We start from the raw sequence: 23,123 nt of genomic DNA on the forward strand, positions 1-23,123 counted from the left end.
TCTCATTCTTCTAAACTCCAGTGAATACAGGCCCAGTCAATCCAGTCTCTCCTCATATGTCAGTCCTGCCATCCCGGAAATCAGTCTGGTGAACCTTCGCTGCACTCCCTCAATAGCAAGAACGTCCTTCCTCAGATTAGGAGACCAAAACTGTACACAATATTCCAGGTGAGGCCTCACTAAGGCCCTGGACAACTGCAGTAACACCTCCCTGCTCCTATATGCAAATCCCCTCGCTATGAAGGCCAACATACCATTTACCATCTTCACTGCCTGCTGTACCTGCATGCCAACTTTCAACGACTGATGTACCATGACACCCAGGTCTCGCTGCACCTCCCCTTTTCCTAATCTGCCACCATTCAGATAATATTCTGCTTTCGTGTTTTTGCCCCCAAAGTGGATAACCTCACATTTATCCACATTATACTGCAGCTGCCATGCGTTTTCCCACTCACCTTGTTGTGTATCTGTAAAGCATGCACTCTCATGTTCCGCCACCAGGGAGCTCATCCCCTGAAGTCCCAAGGGATCCCAGCATCCCTTGGGAGCACTGTATTTCAGCCAGCCCCCCAAGGCCTGTTCCTCACTCTGGAGTGTCTTAATAAAGACTGAGGTCACTGTTACTTTAACCTCCCTGTGTGCAGTCTCATCTGTTAGGAACACAAAAACTGGCGACGAGTATACGAATCCAACGCAAAGATGCAGCAAACTGTGGGCATCCTGGAGAAGTTCTCGGAGGGTGAGGACTGGGAAGCCTATGTCGAACGGCTAGACCAGTACTTTGTAGCCAACGAGCTGGATGGAGAAGGAAGCGCTGCAAAAAGGAGAGCGGTTCTCCTCACGGTCTGCGGGGCACCGACCTACAGCCTCATGAAGAATCTTCTGGCTCCAGTGAAACCCACACATAAGTCGTATGAGGAGCTGTGTACACTAGTTCGGGGGCATCTTAACCCGAGGGAGAGCGTGCTGATGGCGAGGTATCGGTTCTACACGTGCCAGCGATCTGAAGGTCAGGAAGTGGTGAGCTACGTCGCCGAGCTAAGGCGACTTGCAGGACAATGAGAGTTTGATGGCTACCTGGAGCAAATGCTCAGAGACTTTTTTGTACTGGGCATTGGCCACGAGATCATCCTACGAGAACTTTTGACTGTAGAGACACCGACCCTCAGTAAGGCCATTGCGATAGCACAGGCGTTTACGTCCACCAGTGATAACACCAAACAAATCTCTCAGCACACAAATGCTTGCAATGTTCATAAATTAACTGGAACTGTGTTTGCGAGCAGAAATGTACAGGGCAGAAACCACGAGTCTGCAACTGCCAGCAGGCCTCAGGTGACCCAGATGACTCAGAGTCAGCAACAAAGGATGAATGCAAGGCAAATCACACCTTGTTGGCATTGTGGAGGCTTCCATTCAGCCTATTCATGCCACTTCAAAGGGTATATTTGCAAGAGCTGTGGAACAATGGGGCACGTCCAACGAGCTGCAAGCTCTGCAAAACCTGCTAACCACCACGTGGCAGAGGAAGATCGGTCCATGGTGGATCAAAGCAATTTCGAGCCTCAGAGAGAGGAGGCAGATGCTGAAGTACACTGGGTTCACACATTTTCGACGAAATGTTCACCTATAATGCGAAACGTAAAATTGAATGACTTACCCGTAGCCATGGAACTGGACACTGGCGCGAGTCAATCCATCATGAGTAAAAAGATGTTTGAGAGACTGTGGTGCAACAAAGCACTCAGACCAGCCCTGAGTCCCATCCACACAAAACTGAGAATGTACACCAAAGAGCTTATCACTGTCCTGGGCAGCGCCATGGTCAAGGTCACCTACGAGGGCACAGTGCACGAACTGCCACTCTGGATTGTCCCGGGCGATGGCCCCACACTGCTTGGAAGGAGCTGGCTGGGCAAAATCCGCTGGAACTGGATGACATCCGAGCTCTATCACATGTCGATGAGGCCTCATGTACCCAGGTTCTTAACAAATTTCCTTCCCTTTTTGAGCCAGGCATTGGAAACTTTTCCGGGGCAAAGGTGCGGTTCCACTTGGTCCCAGAGGCACGACCCATTCACCACAAGACGCGAGCGGTACCTCACATGATGAGGGAGAGTGTGGAAATCGAGCTGGACAGGCTGCAACATGAGGGCATCATCTCCCCAGTGGAATTCAGCGAGTGGGCCAGCCCGATTGTTCCAGTACTCAAAAGTGATGGCACGGTCAGGATTTGTGGCGATTATAAGTAACTATTAATCATTTCTCGCTACAGGACCAATACCCGCTACCTAAGGCAGACGACCTATTTGCGACGCTGGCAGGAGGCAAGACGTTCACCAAGCTCGACCTGACTTCGGCCTACATGACGCAGGAGCTGGAGGAGTCTTCGAAGGGCCTCACCTGCATCAACACGTACAAGGGACTGTTCATCTACAACAGATGCCCGTTGGAATTCGGTCGGCTGCAGCAATCTTCCAGAGAAACATGGAAAGCCTACTCAAGTCGGTACCACACACGGTGGTCTTTCAGGACGACATATTGGTCACGGGTCAGGACACCGTCGAGCACCTACAAAACCTGGAGGAGGTCCCTCCAGCGACTGGAACGCGTAGGGCTGCAGCTGAAGAGATCGAAATGTATCTTCATGGCAACAGAAGTCGAGATTTTCGGAGAAAGATCGCGGTGGACGACATTCAGCCCACAGACGCCAAGACAGAGGCTATCAGGAACGCGTACAGGCCACAGAAGGTCACGGAGCTGCGGTCGTTCCTGGGACTCAACTCGTTTGGTAACTTCCTACCGGGGTTAAGCACCTTCTTCGAGCTCCTACATGTGTTATTGTGTAAAGGTGAGAACTGGGTATGGGGGGAAAAAAACCAAGTAATTGCTTTTGAGAAAGCCAGAAACATTTTATGGTCCAACAAGCTCCTTGTATTGTATATCCCGTGTAAAAGACTTGTGCTAGCATGTGATGCGTCGTCGTACGGAGTTGGGTGTGTAATACAACAAGCTAACGTTGCGGGGAAGTTGCAACCTGACGCCCAAGATTCCAGGAGCTTGTCCAAGACCGAGAGGGCCTACAGCATGATTGAGAAAGAGGCATTAGCATGTGTGTTCGGGGTAAAGAAAATGCATCAGTACGTGTTTGGCCTCAAATTTGAGCTGGAAACCGATCACACGCCCCTCATATCCCTGTTCACTGAAAACAAGGGGATAAATACTAATGCCTCAGCCCGCATACAAAAGGTGGGCACTCGCGCTATCAGCATATAACTATACCATCTGCCACAGGCCAGGCACCGAGAACTGTGCGGATGCTCTCAGTCGGCTACCATTGCCCACCACGGGGGTGGAAATAGCGCAGCCTGCAAACTTGTTAATGGTGGCGCAGCCCGCAGACTTGTTGATGGTCATGGAAGCGTTTGAAAATGATAAATCACCTGTCACGGCCCGCCAGATTAGGACTTGGACCAGCCAAGATCCTCTGCTGTCCCTAGTAAAAAACTGTGTACTGCATGGGAGCTGGGCCAGCATCCCTGTTGAAATGCAAGAGCTAATCAAGCCGTTCCAGCGGCGAAAGGATGAGCTGTCCATTCAGGCAGACTGCCTGTTGTGGGGTAACCGCATAGTGCTATCCAAAAAGGGCAGAGAGACATTCATCTCGGATCTCCACAGCACACACCCGGGTATAGTAATGATGAAAGCGATAGCCAGATCCCACGTGTGGTGACCCGGTATCGACTCTGACTTAGAGTCCTGTGTACTGCAATGCAGCGTGTGTGCTCAGTTGAGCAATGTGCCCAGAGAGGCACCACTAAGTTTGTGGTCCTGGCCCTCCAGACCATGGTCGAGGATCCATGTTGACTGTGCGGGCCTGTTTCTCGGTAAAATGTTCCTGGTGGTGATGGATGCTTTTTCAAAATGGATTGAATGTGAAATAATGTCGGGAAGCACCGCCACTGCCACCATTGAAAGCCTGAGGGCCATGTTTGCCACCCACGGCCTGCCTGACATACTGGTCAGTGACAATGGGCCATGTTTCACCAGTGCCAAATTTAAAGAATTCATGACCCGCAATGGGATCAAACATGTAGCCAATGTAACCCCACTTTTTAAAAAAGGAGGGAGAGAGAAAACAGGGAATTATAGACCGGTCAGCCTGACATCGGTAGTAGGCAAAATGATGGAATCAATTATTAAGGATGTCATAGCAGTGCATTTGGAAAGAGGTGACATGATAGGTCCAAGTCAGCATGGATTTGTGAAAGGGAAATCATGCTCGACAAATCTTCTGGAATTTTTTGAGGATGTTTCCAGTAAAGTGGACAAGGGAGTACCAGTTGATGTGGTATATTTGGACTTTCAGAAGGCGTTCGACAAGGTCCCACACAAGAGATTTATGTGCAAAGTTAGAGCACATGGGATTGGGGGTAGTGTGCTGACATGGATTGAGAACTGGTTGTCAGACAGGAAGCAAAGAGTAGGAGTAAATGGGCACTTTTCAGAATGGCAGGCAGTGACTAGTGGGGTACCGCAAGGTTCTGTGCTGGGGCCCCAGCTGTTTACACTGTACATTAATGATTTAGATGAGGGAATTAAATGTAGTATCTCCAAATTTGCGGATGACACTAAGTTGGGTGGCAGTGTGAGCTGCGAGAAGGATGCTGTGAGGCTGCAGAGCGACTTGGATAGGTTAGGTGAGTGGGCAAATGCATGGCAGATGAAGTATAATGTGGATAAATGTGAGCTTATCCACTTTGGTGGTAAAAACAGAGAGACAGACTATTATCTGAATGGTGACAGATTAGGAAAAGGGGAGGTGCAAAGAGACCTGGGTGTCATGGTACATCAGTCATTGAAGGTTGGCATGCAGGTGCAGCAGGCGGTTAAGAAAGCAAATGGCATGTTGGCCTTCATAGCGAGGGGATTTGAGTACAGGGGCAGGGAGGTGTTGCTACAGTTGTACAGGGCCTTGGTGAGGCCACACCTGGAGTATTGTGTACAGTTTTGGTCTCCTAACCTGAGGAAGGACATTCTTGCTATTGAGGGAGTGCAGCGAAGGTTCACCAGACTGATTCCCGGGATGGCGGGACTGACCTATCAAGAAAGACTGGATCAACTGAGCTTGTATTCACTGGAGTTCAGAAGAATGAGAGGGGACCTCATAGAAACATTTAAAATTCTGACGGGGTTAGACAGGTTAGATGCAGGAAGAATGTTCCCGATGTTGGGGAAGTCCAGAACCAGAGGTCACAGTCTAAGGATAAGGGGTAAGCCATTTAGGACCGAGATGCGGAGGAACTTCTTCACCCAGAGAGTGGTGAACCTGTGGAATTCTCTGCCACAGAAAGTTGTTGAGGCCAATTCACTAAATATATTCAAAAAGGAGTTAGATGAAGTCCTTACTACTCGGGAGATCAAGGGGTATGGTGAGAAAGCAGGAATGGAGTACTGAAGTTGCATGTTCAGCCATGAACTCATTGAATGGCGGTGCAGGCTAGAAGGGCCGAATGGCCTACTCCTGCACCTATTTTCTATGTTTCTATGTCACCTCGGCCCCGTTTAAACCAGCCTCCAATGGGCAGGCAGAGCGGGCAGTACAAACAATCAAACAGAGCCTTAAACGAGTCACAGAAGGCTCACTCCAAACCCGCCTGTCCCGAGTACTGCTCAGCTACCACACGAGACCCCACTCGCTCACAGGGGTGCCCCCGGCTGAGCTACTCATGAAAAGGACACTTAAAACCAGACTCTCACTGGTTCACCCCAACCTGCATGATCAGGTAGAGAGCAGGCGGCAGCAACAAAATGTAAACGATGGTCGCGCCACTGTGTCACGGGAAATTGATCTGAATGACCCTGTGTATGTGCCAAACTATGGACATGGTCCCAAGTGGATCGCAGGCACGGTGATAGCTAAAGAAGGGAGCAGGGTGTTTGTAGTCAAACTAGACAATTGACAAATTTGCAGAAAGCACCTGAACCAAACGAGGCTGCGGTTCACAGACTGCCCTGAACAACCCACAGCAGACACCACCTTTTTCGAGCCCAAAACACACACCCAAAGGATCAACGACACCACGCCGGACCAGGAAATCGAACCCATCACGCCCAACAGCCCAGCAAGGCCAGGCTCACCCAGCAGCCCTGCAGGGCCAACAACACGCCAGCCCAGCGAGGGCACAGCCAACACACCAGAACAGACATTTGTACCGAGGCGGTCCACCAGGAAAAGAAAGGCTCCCGACCGCCTCATCTTGTAAATAGTTTTCACTTTGTCTTTTGGGGGGGGGGGGGGGGAAGTGATGTTCTGTATCTGTAAAGCATGCATTCCCATGTTCCGCCACCAGGGAGCACATCCTCTGAAGTCCCAAGGGATCCCAGCATCACTTGGGAGCACTGTATATAAGCCGGCCCCTAAGGCCTGTTCCTCACTCTGGAGTGTCTTAATAAAGACCGAGGTCACTGTTACTTTAACCTCCCTGTGTGCAGCCTCATCTGTGTTAGGAACACAACACACCTAACCTGTCCAAGTCACCCTGCAGCCTTTTAGCATCCTCCCCACAGCTCACACCGCCACCCAGCTTAGTATCATCTGAAAACTTAGAGATATTACACTCAATTCCCTCATCCAAATCATTAATGTATATTGTAAATAGCTGGGGTCCCAGCACTGAGCCCTGCGGTACCCCACTAGTCACTGCCTGCCATTCTGAAAAGGACCCGTTTATCCCGACTCTCTGCTTCCTGTCTGCCAACCAGTTCTCTATCCACGTGAGTTCATTACCCCCAATACCATGTGCTTTGATTTTGCACACCAATCTCTTGTGTGGGACCTTGTCAAAAGCCTTTTGAAAGTCCAAATACACCACATCCACTGGTTCTCCCTTGTCCACTCTGCTAGTTACATCCTCAAAAAATTCTAGAACATTTGTCAAGCAGAATTTCCCTTTCATAAATCCATGCTGACTTGGGCCAATCCCGTCACTGCTTTCCAAATGTGCTGCTATTTCATCTTTAATAATTGATTCCAACATTTTCCCCACAACTGATGTCAGGCTAACCGGTCTATAATTACCCGTTTTCTCTCTCCCTCATTTTTTAAAAAGTGGTGTTACATTAGCTACCCTCCAGTCCATAGGAACTGATCCAGAGTCAATAGACTGTTGGAAAATGATTACCAATGCATCCACTATTTCTAGGGCCACTTCCTTAAGTACTCTGGGATGCAGACTATCAGGCCCCGGGGATTTATCGGACTTCAATCCCATCAATTTCCCCAACACAATTTCCTGACTAATAAGGATATCCTTCAGTTCCTCCTCCTCACTAAACCCACTGTCCCTGAGTATTTCCGGAAGGTTATTTTTGTCTTACTTCGTGAAGACAGAACCAAAGGGGACACGGAGCCAGTTAGAGAGGGTTAAAGGGGACACGGAGCCAGTTACAGAGGGTTAAAGGGGACACGGAGCCAGTTACAGAGGGTTAAAGGGGACACAGAGCCAGTTACAGAGGGTTAAACGAGACACGGAGCCAGTTACAGAGGGTTAAAGGGGACACGGAGCCAGTTACAGAGGGTAAAGGGGACACGGAGCCAGTTACAGAGGGTTAAAGGGGACACGGAGCCCGTTAGAGGGTTAAAGGGGACACAGACCCCGTTACAGAGGGTTAAAGGGGACACGGAGCCAGTTACAGAGGGTGAAAGGGGACACGGAGCCAGTTACAGAGGGTTAAAGGGGACATGGACCCAGTTACAGAGGGTTAAAGGGGACATGGACCCAGTTACAGAGGGTTAAAGGGGACCCGGACCCAGTTACAGAGGGTTAAAGGGGACCCGGACCCAGTTACAGAGGGTTAAAGGGGACCCGGACCCAGTTACAGAGGGTTAAAGGGGACCCGGACCCAGTTACAGAGGGATCCCCTTTATAATGCCCCCCCTCACCAGTCCCGCCCTCAGTTAATGAAAGGGATGGAGCCGATCGCCACACACCTGAACTTCAGAGACGACCTCTTGCTCATCAGCCTCCGCCAGGGACTTAATGTCGCTCTTACTGATCACATTACTGAAATCTGCAACAGAGAGTCGGAGACAGAGTGAGGGAGGCTGGCAGCCAGCGATGGAAACTCAACCCAACACTGGGGGACAGCAAGAGCCCACTCCATGCTCTACCGCAAGCCCACGAGATCCAGACCAGAGAGAGCAGCAGGGACGCAGGTTCCACCCCCGGCCTGTGTCCTGGGGAGGGTCACTGGGATCCCGGGGAGAGCCCCTGGGAAGGGGACCCCGGGGAGAGGAGACCCCCTGGGGAGGGGACACTGAGACCCCGAGGAGAGCCCCAGGGGAGGGGACACTAGGGCCCTGTGGAGTCTCCCTGGGGAGGGGAGACGGGGACCCTGGGGAGGGGAGACCCCCTGGGGAGGGGACACTGAGACCCCGGGGAGAGCCCCTGGGGAGGGGAGACCCCCTGGGGAGGGGACACTGAGACCCCGGGGAGAGCCCCTGGGGAGGGGACACTGAGACCCCGAGGAGAGCCCCAGGGGAGGGGACACTGGGGCCCTGGGGAGAGCCCCTGGGGAGGGGAGACCCCCTGGGGAGGGGACACTGAGACCCCGGGGAGGGGACACTGAGACCCCGGGGAGAGCCCCTGGAGAGGGGACACTGAGACCCTGTGGAGAGCCCCTGGGGAGGGGAGACCCCCTGGGGAGGGGACACTGAGACCCCGGGGAGAGCCCCTGGGGAGGGGAGACCCCCTGGGGAGGGGACACTGAGACCCCGGGGAGAGCCCCAGGGGAGGGGACATTGGGGCCCTGGGGAGAGCCCCAGGGGAGGGGACACTGGGGTCCTGGGGAGAGCCCCAGGGGAGGGGACACTGGGGTCCTGGGGAGGGGAGACTGTCGAGACCCCCGGCCGAGTGTTATCCCTCCTTGAGCTCAGGCCCTGCAGCCTCGAGCTGGGACCTAGGCAGAGGCCGGGGACAACCCTGGGCTTCGCTGCTCAACAGCTCGTGCCCACTGAGCCATCGGGAGAGCTGCTGCACCCACATAACCTGCGGTCAGTGAGGGGACTGTCGATACTCACAGACAAAGAACAGGCCGTACTTGGGTCGTCGTAGCTCCTGGATCAGAAGCTCCACGTTTTCCTGGAGAATGGAAGTGAGCAGTTACAGGAGGCAAAGTGCAGCTCGTGTCCAGCAACCTGAACCCCATCTCACAGCAACCCCCCCCTCCCCCACAACCCCACTGTCTCAGCACATGCCCCCACCTCACCGTGACCCCACAACCCCACCGTGACCCCACAACCCCACCTCGCCGTGACCCTCACCCCACCTCGACCCCATAACCCCACCTCATCGTGACCCCACAACCCCACCGTGACCCCAAAACCCCACCTCACCGTGACCCCACAACCCCGTTACCCCACAACACCATGACCCCACAACCCCACCTCGCTGTGACCCCACAGCCCCACCATGACCCCACAACCCCACCTCATCGTGACCCCACAACCCTGTTACCCCACAACCCCACCTCATCGTGACCCCACAACCCCACCTCATCGTGACCCCACAACCCCACCGTGACCCCACAACCCCACCTCGCCGTGACCCCACAACCCCACCTCGCCGTGACCCCACAACCCCGCCGTGACCCCACAACCCCGCCTCGCCGTGACCCCACAACCCCACCTCATCGTGACCCCACAACCCCACCACCCCACAACCCCACCTCGCCATGACCCCACCACCCCACCGTGACCCCACAACCTCACCGTGACCCCACAACCCCGCCGTGACCCCACAACCCCACCGTGACCCCACAACCCCACCGTGACCCCACAACCCCACCTCACCGTGACCCCACAACCCCACCGTGACCCCACAACCCCACCTCGCCGTGACCCCACAACCCCACCGTGACCCCACAAACCCACCTCACCGTGACCCCACAACGACCCCAAAACCCCACCTCGACCCCAAAACCCCACCGTGACCCCACAATCTCACCTCATCGTGACCCCACAGCCCCACCTCGCCATGACCCCACAACCCCGTGACCCCACAAACCCACCTCGCTGTGACCCCACAACTCCACCGTGACCCTCACCCCACCTCACCGTGACCCCACAACCCCATGACCCCACAACCCCACCTCACCGTGACCCCACAACCCCACCTCACCGTGACCCCACAACCTCACCGTGAACCCACAACCCCACCTCACCGTGACCTCACAACCCCACCGTGACCCCACCGCACCTCACCGTGACCCCCACCCCACCACCCCACCTCGCTGTGACCTCACAACCCCACCGTGACCCCACAACCCCACCGTGACCCCAAAACCCCACCTCACCCAGTATCCTTTCACTCCAGTCACAACAAACCCTTATCCTTTGCATTGATGAAATTGTTGAAGCCCCATCGAACCTCTGTTCCTCCCTCGCTCCCTCTCCCCCTCGCCCACTGGGCTGCCTGTACCTGTCTGCCCCGGGCAGGGTGTAGGGCTGAAGCCCCATCTGACCTCTGTCCCTCCCTCGCTCCCTCTCCCTCCTCTCTAACCCCCTCCCCCTCCAAGCTGCCTGTGCCTGTCTGCCCCGGGCAGGGTTCAGGGCTCGATCTGAAGGCAGCCCTCGATGTAAGGTAGCCAGCAGGCGAAGCTTACCTTGGTGGGCCGCAGGAAGCAGATGGCTTTGAGGTGCTTCATGGTCTCGCGGTTCGTGGAATCGATGCGTTCGAAGAGGTAAACCTCCTTCTGCAGGATCTCGGACTGTGTGTACACCATACTGACGATGCTGGTCTGTGGGAAAACATTTATATAGCAGTTTCACAACCACCGGACGCCCCAAAGCGCTTTACAGCCAACGAAGTGTCTTTTGAAGTGTAGTCACTGTTGTAATGTGGGAAACACGCCAGCCAATTTGCGCACATCAAGCTCCCACAAACATCACTGTGATTGTTGTGTATTTGTAAAGCATGCACTCCCATGTTCCGCCACCAGGGAGCGCATCCCCTGAAGTCCCAAGGGATCCCAGCATCCCTTGGGAGCACTGTATATAAGCCGGCCCCTAAGGCCTGTTCCTCACTCTGGAGTGTCTTAATAAAGACTGAGGTCACTGTTACTTTAACCTTCCTGTGTGCAGCCTCATCTGTGTTAGGAACACGATAACTGGCGACGAGTATACGAATCCAACGCAAAGATGCAGCAAACTGTGGGCATCCTGGAGAAATTCTCAGAGGGTGAGGACTGGGAAGCCTATGTCGAACGGCTAGACCAGTACTTTGTAGCCAACGAGCTGGACGGAGAAGGAAGCGCTGCAAAAAAGAGAGCGATCCTCCTCACAGTCTGCGGGGCACCGACCTACAGTCTCATGAAGAATCTTCTGGCTCCAGTGAAACCCACAGAGAAGTCGTATGAGAAGCTGTGTACACTAGTTCGGGGGCATCTTAACCCGAGGGAGAGCGTGCTGATGGCGAGGTATCGGTTCTACACGTGCCAGCGATCTGAAGGTCAGGAAGTGTCGAGCTAGGTCGCCGAGCTAAGGCGACTTGCAGGACAATGTGAGTTTGATGGCTACCTGGAGCAAATGCTCAGAGACTTTTTTGTACTGGGCATTGGCCACGAGATCATCCTACGAGAACTTTTGACTGTAGAGACACCGACCCTCAGTAAGGCCATTGCGATAGCACAGGCGTTTACGTCCACCAGTGATAACACCAAACAAATCTCTCAACACACAAGTGCTAGCAATGTTCATAAATTAACTGGAACTGTGTTTGCGAGCAGAAATGTACAGGGCAGAAACCACGAGTCTGCAACTGCCAGCAGGCCTCAGGTGACCCAGATGACAGAGTCGGCAACAAAGGAAGAATGCAAGGCAAATCACACCTTGTTGGCGTTGTGGAGGCTTCCATTCAGCCTATTCATGCCGCTTCAAAGGGTATGTTTGCAAGAGCTGTAGAACAATGGGGCACCTCCAACGAGTTCGCAGACGAGCTGCAAGCTCTGCAAAACCTGCTAACCACCACGTGGCAGAGGAAGATCGGGCCATAGTGGATCAAAGCAATTTTGAGCCTCAGAGAGAGCAGGCGGATGCTGAAGTATACGGGGTGCACACATTTTCAATGAAATATCCACCTATAATGCAAAATGTAAAATTGAATGGCTTACCCGTAGACATGGAACTGGACACTGGCGCTAGCCAATCCATCGTGAGTAAAAAGATGTTTGAGAGACTGTGGTGCAACAAGACACTCAGATCAGTCCTGAGCCCCATCCACACGAAACTGAGAACGTACACCAAAGAGCTTATCACTGTCCTGGGCAGCGCCATGGTCAAGGTCACCTACGAGGGCACGGTGCACGAACTGCCACTCTGGATTGTCCCGGGCGATGGCCCCACACTGCTTGGAGGGAGCTGGCTGGGCAAAATCCGCTAGAACTGGGATGACATGCGAGCGTTATCCCATGTCGATGAGGCCTCATGTACCCAGGTTAACAAATTTCCTTCCCTTTTTGAGCCAGGCATTGGAAACTTTTCCGGGGCGAAGGTGCAGATCCACTTGGTCCCACAGGCACGACCCATTCACCACAAGGCGCGAGCGGTACCTCACATGATGATGGAGAGAGTGGAAATCGAGGTGGACAGGCTGCAACGCGAGGGCATCATCTCCCCAGTGGAATTCAGCCCACAGACGCCAAGACAGAGGCTATCAGGAACACGCCCAGGCCACAGAACGTCACGGAGCTGCGGTCGTTCCTGGGACTCCTCAACTAGTTTGGTAACTTCCTACCGGGGTTAAGCACCCTCATAGAGCCCCTACATGTGTTATTGCGTAAAGGTAAGAACTGGGTATGGGGGAAAAAAACCAAGTAATTGCTTTTGAGAAAGTCAGAAACATTTTATGCTCCAACAAGCTGCTTGTATTGTATAACCCGTGTAAAAGACCTGTGCTAGCATGTGATGTGTCGTCGTACGGAGTTGGGTGTGTATTACAACAAGCTAACGTTGCGGGGAAGTTGCAACCTGTCACCTATGCCTCCAGGAGCTTGTCGAAGGCCGAGAGGGCCTACAGCATGATTGAGAAAGAGGCATTAGCGTGTGTGTTCGGGGTAAAGAAAATGCATCAGTATCTGTTTGGCCTCAAATTTGAGCTGGAAACCGATCACAAGCCTATCACATACCTGTTCGCAGAAAACAAGGGGATAAATACTAATGCCTCAGCCCAGATACAAAAGGTGAGCACTCGCGCTATCAGCGTATAACTATACCATCCGCCACAGGCCAGGCACCGAGAACTGTGCGGATGCTCTCAGTCGGCTACCATTGCCCACCACGGGGGTGGAAATGGCGCAGCCTGCAAACTTGTTGATGGTGGCGCAGCCGCAGACTTGTTGATGGTCATGGAAGCGTTTGAAAATGATAAATCACCTGTCATGGCCCGCCAGATTCGGACTTGGACCAGCCAAGATCCTCCGCTGTCCCTAGTAAAAAAAACTGTGTACTGCATGGGAGCTGGGCCAGCATCCCCGTTGGAATGCAAGAGCTAATCAAGCCGTTCCAGCGGCGAAAGGACGAGCTGTCCATTCAGGCAGACTGCCTGTTGTGGGGTAACCGCATAGTGCTACCCAAAAAGGGCAGGGAGATATTCATCTCGGATCTCCACAGCAGACACCCGGGTATAGTAATGAAGAAAGCGATAGCCAGGTCCCATGTGTGGTGGCCCGGTATCGACTCTGACTTAAGAGTCCTGTGTACGGCAATGCAGCGTATGTGCTCAGTTGAGCAACGCGCCCAGAGAGGCACCACTAAGTTTGTGGTCCTGGCCCTCCAGACCATGGTCGAGGATCCATGTCGATATGCGGACCCGTTTCTCGGTAAAATGTTCCTGGTGGTGGTGGATGCTTTTTCAAAATGGATTGAATGTGAAATAATGTCGGGAAGCACCGCCACCGCCACCATTGAAAGCCTGAGGGCCATGTTTGCCACCCACGGCCTGCCTGACATACTGGTCAGTGACAACGGGCCGTGTTTCACCAGTGCTGAATTTAAAGAATTCATGACCCGCAATGGGATCAAACATGTCACCTCGGCCCCGTTTAAACCAGCCTCCAATGGGCAGGCAGAGCGGGCAGTACAAACCATCAAACAGAGCCTTAAACGAGTCACAGAAGGCTCACTCCAAACCCGCCTGTCCCGAGTACTGCTCAGCTACCGCACACGAGACCCCACTCGCTCACAGGGGTGCCCCCGGCTGAGCTACTCATGAAAAGGACACTTAAAACCAGACTCTCGCTGGTTCACCCCAACCTGCATGATCAGGTAGAGAGCAGGCGGCAGCAACAAAATGTAAACGATGGTCGCGCCACTGTGTCACGGGAAATTGATCTGAATGACCCTGTGTATGTGCCAAACTATGGACATGGTCCCAAGTGGATCGCGGGCACGGTGATAGCTAAAGAAGGGAGAAGGGTGTTTGTAGTCAAACTAGACAATTGACAAATTTGCAGAAAGCACCTGGACCAAACGAGGCTGCGGTTCACAGACTGCCCTGAACAACCCACAGCAGGCACCACCTTTTTCGAGCCCACAACACACACCCAAAGGATCAACGACACCACGCCGGACCAGGAAATCGAACCCATCACGCCCAACAGCCCAGCAAGGCAAGGCTCACCCAGCAGCCCTGCAGGGCCAACAACACGCCAGCCCAGCAAGGGCACAGCCAACACACCAGAACAGACATTTGTATCGAGGCAGCCCACCAGGGAAAGGCTCCCGACCGCCTCACCTTGTAAATAGTTTTCACTTTGACTTTGGGGGAGGAGTGATGTTGTGTATCTGTAAAGCATGCACTCCCATGTTCCGCCACCAGGGAGCGCATCCCCTGAAGTCCCAAGGGATCCCAGCATCCCTTGGGAGCACTGTATATAAGCCGGACCCAAAGGCCTGTTCCTCACTCTGGAGTGCCTTATTAAAGACTGAGGTCACTGTTACTTTAACCTCCCTGTGTGCAGTCTCATCTGTGTTAGGAACACAATAGTGATAATGGCCTGTTTTAGTGATGTGGGTTGAAGGATAAATATTGGTCTCAGGACACCGGGGAAGAACTCCCCCTTCTCTACTGCGAAATTTACAATTTATATTCATGACTTGGATGAAGAGACTGAGTGTAATGTAGCCAAGTTTGCTGATGAAACAAAGATTGGTGGGAAAGCAAGTTGTGAGGAGGACACAAAGAATCTTCAAAGGGATAGAGACAGGCTCAGTGAGTGGGCAAACATTTGGCAGATGGAGTATAATGTGGGAAAATGTGACGTTATCCACTTTGGCAGGAAAAATAAAAAAGCAAATTATTATTTAAATGGAGAGAAATTACAAAATGTTACAGTGCAGCGGGACCTGGGGGTCCTTGTACATGAAACACAAAAGGATAGTATGCAGGTACAGCAAGTGATCAGGAAGGCCAATGGAATGTTGGCCTTTATTGCAAAGGAGATGGAGTATAAAAGCAGAGAAGTCCTGCTACAACTGTGCAGGGTATTGGTGAGGCTACACCTGGAGTACTGCATGCAGTTGGTCTCCGTATTTAAGGAAGGATATAATTGCATTGGAGGCAGTTCAGAGAAGGTTCACTCGGTTGATTCCGGAGATGAGAGGGTTGACTTATGAGGAAAGGTCGAGTAGGTTGGGCCTATACTCGGAGTGCAGCAGCTCAGAGTGGGAAAACAGAGAGTTCGGTGAAGTGGGGTCAGGAGGAGTTGTTTTGTTTTTACTGAGCGGGAGCAGACCGAGGCCCGAGAGTGGGGATAAGCCACAGCAGATGGCCAGTGTGATCTCCTGGACTAGTTTCAATCACCTGGTCGGTCGGAGAGGAATTTTCCCAGATTTTTTTCCCCATTAGGCCTGGGTTTTTAATCTGTTTTTTTGCCTCTCCCAGGAGATTGCACGGGTGAGGAGAACTCTGCTGTGTGACATCACAGGCAAGGCAGATAAGTGATTGGTCGTGATAGTGGGCTAAGTTTTTCTTTTCAATTAACATATCATCATCATCCTCCTCAGCGGCAGTCCCTGGAATCGAGGATGACTTGTTTCCGCGTCTAAAAGTTCACAGATGCTTCACTGAAGGACCTAATATTCCAGATCCCAAACTACATCCTGAAGGGTGGAAGATGCCTGTGGGTGGATTGTTTTAACGTGGGGTGGCTGTTGCACACCAGCCACCACACGGGCTTGACAGAGCGAGGTCTGGGTCCAGTGGCAAGGGTTACCCAAGACAACTGGAGACCAGCTCTGCTGCACGGACCCAGTGCGCTCATATCGCAGTGTGGACCATATAGCATATAACTAAACACTAAAAACTAACCGTTAGTAGTTTAACTAATTTAATAAACGATACAGGGTAAATACTTGATTAACGTTAAACTAATTAATTAAATAAAATAATGGGAAAACAGGAGAGGTGTTGCTGCTGCAACATGTGGGAGCTTCTGGACATTTTGGTCCAGGGAGACTACATCCGCGGTAAGTGTCTGCGGCTCAACCAACTTCGGCTCCCAGTTGAGGAGCTGGAGTCCGGGCTGCAGACATTGCGAGACATCAGGGAGGGAGGAGGTTACCTGGACCTTTTGCTCCAGGAGGCAGCCACACCCTCTAGATTAAATACTTTAGAATTGACACGTGGTCAGGGGCAGGAGGGTGTGACTGCGAGTGAGGCAGGTAAAGGGATCCAGGAGGTAGTATTGCAGGAGCCTCAGTCCCTGCACTTGTCCAATAGATCCGAGGTTCTTGCGACCCTCGAGGACAAGTGTGCAGACTGCGGGGTGGACGAGCAGACTGACCAAGGCACCGTGGTGCAGAAAACCATTCAAGTGGGGGGAGTAAAGAGACAGGTGGTTGCAGTCGGGGACAGTATAGTTAGGGGTTCTTTGCAGCCAAGAGCGTGCGTCCCGAAGGCTGTGTTACCTACCCAGTGCCAGGGTAAAGGACATCTCCTCCAGGCTGGAGAAGAACTTGAAGTGGGACAGGGAGGATCCGGTTGTCATGGTACCAATGACATGGGTAGGACAAAGAAATATGTTCTGCTGAGAGAGTTTGAACAGCTAGGGACTAAATTGAAAAGCAGATCCACAAAGGTAATAATCTCTGGATTATTACCTGGGCCACGAGCAAATTGGCATTGGGTCAATAAAATCAGGGAGATGGCTGCGTGGCTCAGAGGGTTGGTGTGGGAGAAGTGGGTTTCGACTCGTGGGGCACTGGCACCAACAGAGAGAGCTGTTCCGTGGGGACGGGCTGCACCTGAACGATGCTGGGACCAGAGTTCTAGCGAACCGACGAACTAGGGAGGTAGACAGGACTTTAAATTAAATAAGGTGGTGGGGGGGGGTCCCAGTGGAGATAAATCTAGAATGCTAAAGAGAAAAGAAAAGGAAGCGATGCAGGAAAGTGATTGTGATAAGGATATGTCAGGAAGGGACAGAGCGTACAAACGCAAGGGTGCACTAACAAACAGGGTCCAGGTAAGAAAAAATAGCCATATGACAAATAGGGCTATGGTACAAAATAATGTTAAAATGTTTAATAATGTTAAAAAGACAAATTTAAAAGCATTAAAAGACTAACTTGATTGAATTTTGAGGAGGTAACCAAGAGGAGCGATGAGGGTAGTGCGTACAATGTAGTATATACGGACTTTAGCAAAGCTTTTAATAAGGTCCCACATGGTCGACTGGTCATGAAGGTTAAAGCCCATGGGATACAGGGCAAAGTGGCAAGTTGGACCCAAAATTGGCTTGGAGGTAGGAAGCAAAGGGTAATGGTTGATGGATGTTTTTGTGACTGGAAGGATGTTTCCAGTGGGGTTCCACAGGGCTCAGTACTGGGTCTCTTGCTTTTTGTGGTATATATCAACGATTTAGATTTGAATATAGGGAGTATGATTAAGAAGTTTGCAGATGACACTAAAATTGGCTGTGTGGTTGATAATGAAGAGGAAAGTCATGGGCTGCAGGAGGATATCAGTCTACTGGTCAGGTGGGCAGAGCAGTGGCAAATGGAATTTAATTCAGAGAAGTGTGAGGTGATGCACTTTGGGAGGGCTAATAAGGAAAGGGTATACACATTAAGCGGTAGGCCATTTAATAGTGTAGATGAACAGAGGGACCTTGGAGTGCTTGTCCACAGATCCCTGAAAGTAGCAGGCCAGGTGGATAAGGTGGTTAAGAAGGCAAACGGAATGCTTGCCTTTATTGGCCGAGGCATAGAATATAAGAGCAGGGAGGTTATGCTTAAATTGTATAATACTTTGGTTAGGCCACAGCTGGAGTACTGCGTGCAGTTCTGGTCGCCGTATTATAGGAAGGACGTGATTGCACTAGAGAGGGTGCAGAGGAGATTTACTAGGATGCTGCCTGGAATGGAGAATCTTAGTTATGAGGACAGATTGGATAGGCTGGGTTTGTTCTCATTGGAACAGAGGAGGTTGAGAGGAGACCTCATTGAGGTGTACAAAATATTGAAGGGCCTGGACATAGTGGATAGTAAGGGTCTATTTCCATTGCTGGAGGGGTCTAGTATGAGGGGCCTAGTATGAGGGGGCATAGTTTTAAGATGGTTGGTGGAAGGTTTAGAGGGGATTTGAGGGGGGGCTTCTTTACGCAGAGGGTTGTGGGGATCTGGAACTCACTTGCTGGAAGAGTGGTGGATGCAGAAACCCTCACCATTTTTAAGAGATGGTTGGATGGGCACTTAAAGTGCAGTAACCTGCAGGGTTACGGACCTAGAGCTGGTAATTGGGATTAGACTGGATGATCTTTTGTTGGCCGACACAGATATAATGGTAAGTACTGCAGGGACTAGATTACGGCCAGGGCGATCTCCTGGACTAGTGTCGATCGCCTGGATGGGTCGGAGAGGAATTTTCCCAGATTTTTTTTCTCCCAAAATTGGCCTGGGTTTTTATCTGGTTTTTGCTTCTCCCAGGAGATCACATGGCTCCGGTTGGGGTGGAGTGTAGAATGTTTCAGTATAAGGGGTGTCGCAGTTGTGTGAGGGACTGGTTGGGCTGGGTGCTCTTTGCCTTTCCATCATTGTTCATAGGTTTATATGTAACCTTCAGGGCTGCTGACCGAGGGCCGTGCGGCTCTTTGTCGGCCGGCGCGGACACGATGGGCCGAAATGGCCTCCTTCTGCGCTGTAAATTTCTGTTTCTATGTATCTGAATGCACGAAGCATCTGTAATAAGGTAGATGAATTAACAGCGCAAATAGATGTAAACGGATATGATATAGTTACAATTACGGAAACATGGTTGCAGGGTGACCAGGGTTGGGAACTGAATATCCAATGGTATTCGATATTTAGGAAGGACAGGCAAAAAGGAAGAGGTGGGGGCGGTGTGGTGTTGTCAGTAAAGGATGAAATCAGAGCAATAGTGAGAAAGGATATTGGCTCAGAAAATCAAGATGTAGAATCAGTCTGGGTGGAGCTAAGCAGCACCAAGGGGCAGAAAACATTGGTGGGAGTTGTCTATAGACCTCCAAACAGTAGTGGTAGTGTAGGGGATGGCAACAAACAGGAAATTAGAAATGCATGTAACAAGGGTACTACAGTAATTGTAGGTGACTTTCATCTACATATAGACTGGCCAAACCAAATTAGTAATAATACTGTGGCAGATGAATTCCTGGAGTGTGTACGAGATGGTTTTTTAGACCAGTATGTTGCGGAGCCTACTAGGGAACAGGCTATCCTAGATTGGGTATTGTGCAATGAGAAGGGGTTCATTAACAGTCTTGTTGTGTGGGGTCCTTTAGAGAAGAGTGACCATAACATGATTGAATTCTTTATTAAGATGGAAAGTGAAGTAGTCCAATCCGAAATCTAAACAAAGGAAATGACGAAGGTATGAGGAATTAATTGGCTATGATAGACTGGGAGGATTCATTAAAAGGCACGATGGTGGATAGGCAAAGGCTAATATTTAAGGAATGAATGCATGAATTGCAACAGTTATTCTGGCGTAAAAACACAAAAGGAAAAGTGGCCCAACCATGGCTAACAAAAGAAATTAAGGATAGTATTAGATCCAAGAGGAGTCATACAAAGTTGTCAGAAAAAGTAGCAAGCCTGAGGATTGGGAGCAGTTTAGAATTCAGCAAAAAAGGATCATGAGATTGTACATCAGTCATTGAAAGCAAACCTGCCGGTGCAGCAAGCAGTTAGGAAGGCAAATGGTATGTTGGCCTTCATTGCAAGAGGATTTGAGTACAGGAGCAAGGATGTCTTACTCCAGTTATACAGGGCCTTGGTGAGACCGCACCTGGAGTATTGTGTGCAGTTTTGGTCTCCTTACCCAAGAAAGGATATACTTGCCATAGAGGGGGTGCAGCGAAGGTTCACCAGACTGATTCCTGGGATGGCAGGACTGCCGTATGAGGAGAGATTGGGTCGACTGGGCCTGTATTCACTCGAGTTTAGAAGAAACATATAAAAATCTGACGGGACTGGACAAGTTAGATGCAGGAAGAATGTTCCCGATGCTGGGGAAGTCCAGAACCAGGGGTCACAGTCTAAGGATAAGGGGTAAGCCATTTAGGACCGAGATGAGGAGAAACTTCTTCACCCAAAGAGTTGTTAACCTATGGAATTCCCTGCCGCAGAGAGTTGTTGAATATATCCAATGAACTGGCCTCAAGAGGGAGTTAGATGTGGCCCTTACGGCTAAAGGGATCAAGGGGTATGGAGAGAAAGCAGGAAAGGTGTACTGAGAGAATGATCAGCCATGATCTTATTGAATGGTGGTGCAGGCTTGAAGGGCCGAATGGCCTGCTCCTGCACCTATTTTCTATGTTTCTATGTTTTTACGAGTTTAGAAGAATGAGAGATGATTTTATCGAAACATGCAAGATACTGAGGGGGCTCGACAAGGTAGATGCAGAGAGGATGTTTCCCCTAGCGGGGTAATCTCAAACTAGGGAGCATAGTTTCAGAAAAAGGGGCCGCCTATTTAAAACTGAGATAAGGAATTTCTTCTCAGAGGGTGGTGAATCTGTGGAATTCTCTGCCCCAGAGAGCTGTGGAGGCTGGGTCATTGAATATATTTAAGGTGGAGATAGACAGATTTTTGAGGATAAGGGAGTCATGGGTTACAGGGAAGTGGAGCTGAGTCCATGATCAGATCAGACATGATCTTATTGAATGGCGGAGCAGGCTCGAGGGGCCGAATGGCCGACTCCTACTCCTATTTCTTATGTTCTTATGAAATAGTGTCCGAGGGATCCTTCACGCCCAGCAGAGATCACAGACGGGGCTTCGGGTTTAGAAACATTGAAAATAGATGCAGGAGTAGGCCATTCGGCCCTTCGAGTCTGCACCGCCATTCAATGAGTTCATGGCTGAACATGCAACTTCAGTACCCCATTCCTGCTTTCTCGCCATACCCCTTGATTCCCCGAGTAGTAAGGACCTCATCTAACTCCTTTTTGAATATATTTAGTGAATTGGCCTCAACAACTTTCTGTGGTAGAGAATTCCACAGGTTCACCACTCTCTGGGTGAAGAAGTTTCTCCTTATCTCGGTCCTAAATGGCCTACCCCTTATCCTTAGACTGTGACCCCTGGCTCTGGACTTCCCCAAAATTGGGAACATTCTTCCTGCATCTAACCTGTCCAAACCCATCAAAATTTTTAGCATTTCTATGAGGTCCCCTCTCATTCTTCTGAACTCCAGTGAATACAAGCCTGGTTGACCTATGTCTTTCTTGATAGGTCAGTCCCGCCATCCCGGGAATCAGTCTGGTGAACCTTCGCTGCACTCCCTCAATAGCAAGAATGTCCTTCCTCAGGTTAGGAGACCAAAACTGTACACAATACTCCAGGTGTGGCCTCACCAAGGCCCTGTACAACTGTAGCAACACCTCCCTGCCCCTGTACTCAAATCCCCTCGCTATGAAGGCCAACATGCCATTTGCTTTCTTAACCGCCTGCTGTATCTGCATGCCAACCTTCAATGACTGATGTACCATGACACCCAGGTCTCGTTGCACCTCCCCTTTTCCTAATCTGTCACCATTCAGATAATAGTCTGTCTCTCTGTTTTTACCACCAAAGTGGATAACCTCACATTTATCCACATTATACTTCATCTGCCATGCATTTGCCCACTCACCTAACCTATCCAAGTCACTCTGCAGCCTCATAGCATCCTCCTCGCAGCTCACACTGCCACCCAACTTAGTGTCATCCGCAAATTTGGAGATACTACATTTAATCCCCTCGTCTAAATCATTTAATGTCTCATCCGAAAGATGGCCCCTCCGACAGTGCGGCACTCCCTCAGTACTGCCCCTCCGACAGTGCGGCGCTCCCTCAGTACTGCCCCTCCGACAGTGCGGTGCTCCCTCAGTACTGCCCCTCCGACAGTGCAGCGCTCCCTCAGTACCGCCCCTCCGACAGTGCGGCACTCCCTCAGTACTGCCCCTCCGACAGTGCGGCGCTCCCTCAGTACTGCCCCTCCGACAGTGCGGCGCTCCCTCAGTACTGCCCCTCCGACAGTGCGGCACTCCCTCAGTACCGCCCCTCCCTCACCGTCTCCTTGTCCATCAGCAGCACCTTCATCCCGGGCCCGCTCTCCTCGATCATCTTGGACACATATTGCTTGACGGCGAGCACCACGTTCATGGCGCCGGCTGAAGGGGAGCCCGCGAGCCCTCCGCCTCAGCACCGAGCCGGTCCGCAGCCGCCGCGCGCGGGGCAGGCCGGGACCTGTAGTCCCCCCCCCGCCCGCCTCCGCCCTGGCGCCGCCCCCGCGCCCTCGCGCCCGCACTACAACTCCCGGCCTGCCCCGCGCCCGCACTACAACTCCCGGCCTGCCCCGCGCGCGGCCTCCCGGGGTAGCCCGGATGTTGATCGGTCAACACACTGGGGGGGGCCCCGCCCACCTTGGGCGTGGGTTCCTGGTTTCACGGGCAGCCCGCCCGCCCCCAGAGGCAGGCGGTAGGGCAAGTTTTTTTTCACATTTTGTGCCTTTATTGTGGACTTGAAGCTGAGTAATGGTCAAGTCTACCAAATATTCTCACTCGGTGTTAGGTTTAGGTGGAGATAGACAGATTTTTGA

At 51.7% G+C, this 23,123-nt stretch overlaps 1 protein-coding gene across 1 annotated transcript in view; it reads right to left on the bottom strand.

The window, feature by feature from the left end:
• Positions 1–22,761, bottom strand: part of vps45 (vacuolar protein sorting 45 homolog) — a 46,577-nt gene extending 23,816 nt beyond the window's left edge. Inside the window, exons 1-4 of the mRNA XM_070868447.1 lie at positions 22,595–22,761; positions 10,669–10,803; positions 9,086–9,146; positions 7,997–8,076 (exon numbers count right to left, since the gene is read on the bottom strand). Coding sequence (XP_070724548.1) covers positions 7,997–8,076; positions 9,086–9,146; positions 10,669–10,803; positions 22,595–22,687 — 369 coding nt within the window. The 5' untranslated portion in view covers positions 22,688–22,761. The remainder of the gene's footprint in view (positions 1–7,996; positions 8,077–9,085; positions 9,147–10,668; positions 10,804–22,594) is intronic.
• Between the last annotated feature and the right edge of the window lie 362 nt (positions 22,762–23,123).

This window comes from Pristiophorus japonicus, chromosome 30 (genome assembly GCF_044704955.1).
Source record: "Pristiophorus japonicus isolate sPriJap1 chromosome 30, sPriJap1.hap1, whole genome shotgun sequence".
Lineage (NCBI taxonomy): Eukaryota > Metazoa > Chordata > Chondrichthyes > Pristiophoridae > Pristiophorus > Pristiophorus japonicus.